The 2,500-nt window shown below is 50.6% G+C and overlaps 2 protein-coding genes across 2 annotated transcripts in view; one reads left to right on the forward strand and one right to left on the reverse strand.

Annotated features, from left to right (window-relative positions):
- Positions 1-566, reverse strand: part of LOC126569594 (GILT-like protein 1) — a 1,937-nt gene extending 1,371 nt beyond the window's left edge. Inside the window, exon 1 of the mRNA XM_050226796.1 lies at positions 55-566. Coding sequence (XP_050082753.1) covers positions 55-363 — 309 coding nt within the window. The 5' untranslated portion in view covers positions 364-566. The remainder of the gene's footprint in view (positions 1-54) is intronic.
- Positions 567-665: 99 nt separating this feature from the next.
- Positions 666-2,016, forward strand: LOC126581497 (uncharacterized). Its single transcript, XM_050245191.1, has 3 exons — positions 666-783; positions 843-1,390; positions 1,472-2,016. Exons 1-3 carry the CDS (start codon positions 744-746, stop codon positions 2,012-2,014), a joined length of 1,131 nt encoding a protein of 376 aa, XP_050101148.1. The 5' UTR covers positions 666-743; the 3' UTR covers positions 2,015-2,016.
- The last annotated feature ends 484 nt before the right edge of the window (positions 2,017-2,500 follow it).

The following is a 2,500-nucleotide window of genomic DNA, read 5'->3' on the forward strand; positions in this document are numbered from 1 at the left end:
AAGGACATTAGCAATCGGTCAAAAGGAAGAGAAGCGCCGATCAAAGCAACCTACCGTGGCTTTTCCGTACGGCACGAACTGGATTTCCATCAACGCTGGGGCCCGTTCGAAGGCAGGTTTGAGCTGGCGTATCACAAAGTGCTTCGAATCCGGACAGAGTGCCTCGTAGTACACCACGGCGTAGACCGGGGCCGGCGATGGTTTGAGGGCTGCCTCGTCGGAAGTTTGGTCCACCTCCACCCGCAGCTCGCTCTCGTCCGCCGGGGGTGCGTTATCGGGTCCGGTGAAACTTTTGTAAATCAGCACAATCACGATGATCAGGATGACCAGATAGATAAAGCGGAGCTGCCGTTTCTGGAACATCGTGATGATGATGCTGGCGCAGCCGGGACGGGGCAGTGATATGCGAGTTTTCTACAAACAGGACGACGGCCACCACATCCGCGTTCTTTATCACGCGCGCGAGTCCTTATCGTTGATCGCTGATGATGGCCGATGATGGAGAACAAAATGGTTTTTTTTGTTGAGGTGGCGCGCGCGAGTTTTCAGGTTTTTTGGAGTTTTGGAAGAACACGAGAATCTTATCACGCGAAAAAGAAGCAGGCTGTGACGTTTTGTTTTTTAGATCACATTGCGACGATGACGGCAGGCGGCAATGTGATCTAATAAAAATGCCAAACAAACCACAGCCCCAAGGCTCACAGGAATAATTCCGCAAAAAGTGCTTTGTACGCTACAGAATCATGGTTTACTCGAGAAGAAAGCGTGGGCGGCAATCTAGAGGTCTGCTCGCAGGGAGCCGATCCGATTCGCTTGGCTAATTTCCTACTTTTCACCCTCAGCGGATGAACGCGAAGAACAGAACGGAGCGCCGGAAGAAAAGAGTCCTGTTTCCCAAGTGAAGGAATTGCAGGAAGAAGAGGAGGAGGTAGTTCCCGTTGCAGCGATACCGGATTCGCTTCAAACACTGCTGGAAACGCTGACCCAGCAAGCGGCATTAATTGTAGAACAGAACACCCGAATCGAACAGCGTCTCACTTGCCTGGAGCAGGGCCTCTCTCGCATTGACCAGCAAAATGGATTGATCGAGCTGCAGAATGACCGGATCGAACAGCAGATCGTCCGAATCGAGCAGCGCACCATTACACTGGAGGAAAAGCTGAACCACTTCTCCAGCACACCCGTGCCCACCGTGAACGAAAGTGGACCAGCAGAAGACGCCGGATCGCCGGAGTGCACGCCGGAAAAATCGCAAACGACAAAGGCATCCGGTGCGACAGATAAATCAGCTGCCTCCAACGAACCATTCAGCATAAAGCCAGCAACAACCGGCGAAGAGCTGTATGAATTGGATGTAAAGTTGGGCGATGCAGCCTACTATGCGCAAGCGGTAAGAATGCGTTCCCTCCTCTGGTGATCGAGTAGCGATCCTGGGATCCTTTTTTATCGTGAGTCTTCTGTTTGCTTTCAGGCCAAATGGATCGACTGGAACGTGTTCCAGCAAACAGCCAAAGCCCGCATGGACAGGACCATGGACTTGTTGATCTCACGCGACCTTCAACTGAAATGCTACTGGAATTCGCATCAAAATTACGCGATGGCGCCGTTGCTGAAGTTTCGGAAGAATATTCTGAAACTGATCCAAGACATCGGTTCTACGGAATGGAAAACGGCGACGGCAGACAGTGTAAATACATTCGTTGTGACGAAACTGAGAAACATCAAGAAAAACAAACCGCGACCGCCAACTGCCGGTGTTCGGAAGACCGTGAACTCGTGTGACGAATCTTCAATCGAGCTGGATGATGACACATCGATCGATAGCAGTTCCATCGATCTCGGGGACAACGACGACGAAAGCAAGGAGCTGCAGCAACAGGAGCAGACATGTGAGATCCAAGAGGAGAAACTGATTGAAGAGGAGCTGTACACCGGCAACGAGGATGATACGTCGATCGATTTGGATGACCTGGACTCCATCGATGACGAGTTGGATGAAATAGAATTCGAATGAGGGAAAAATACAGAGCACATCAAACAGTAACTTGAACCTTTTTTATCCTCGTTTCTTTTTATTATCTTTCTCCTGCTTCACTCGCTTTCTAGGCGCCGTCGCATCCTTTCCCATCGCTTTCAGGCGTTTGGCAACGGTGGTTCGATCAACGCGTAACGTTTCGGCCAGTTCGCTCAGGGTTTGGCACGAACTTTGGTCCAGCAGTTGGACCAGTTCTTTATCTTCAAATTTCTTAGGCTGCCCTGGCCGCTCTTGGTCCACCAAGCTGAAATCGCCCTGTTTGTACCGCGCAAACCACTTCTGGCACGCTCGCTCGCCCAGAGCGTGCTCACCGTAAACTTCCACCAAAATCCGATGGCTTTCGGTGGCACTGTGCTTCATGAGGAAGTAGTGCAGAAGAACGCCTCGTAGGAACACTTTATCCGGTACAAAATTCGTCATTTTTTGTGGTTTTTTTTGAAGAGTTTTTGAAGTTGTTTACATTTT

The sequence above is a fragment of the Anopheles aquasalis genome, chromosome 2 (genome assembly GCF_943734665.1).
Source record: "Anopheles aquasalis chromosome 2, idAnoAquaMG_Q_19, whole genome shotgun sequence".
NCBI lineage: Eukaryota > Metazoa > Arthropoda > Insecta > Diptera > Culicidae > Anopheles > Anopheles aquasalis.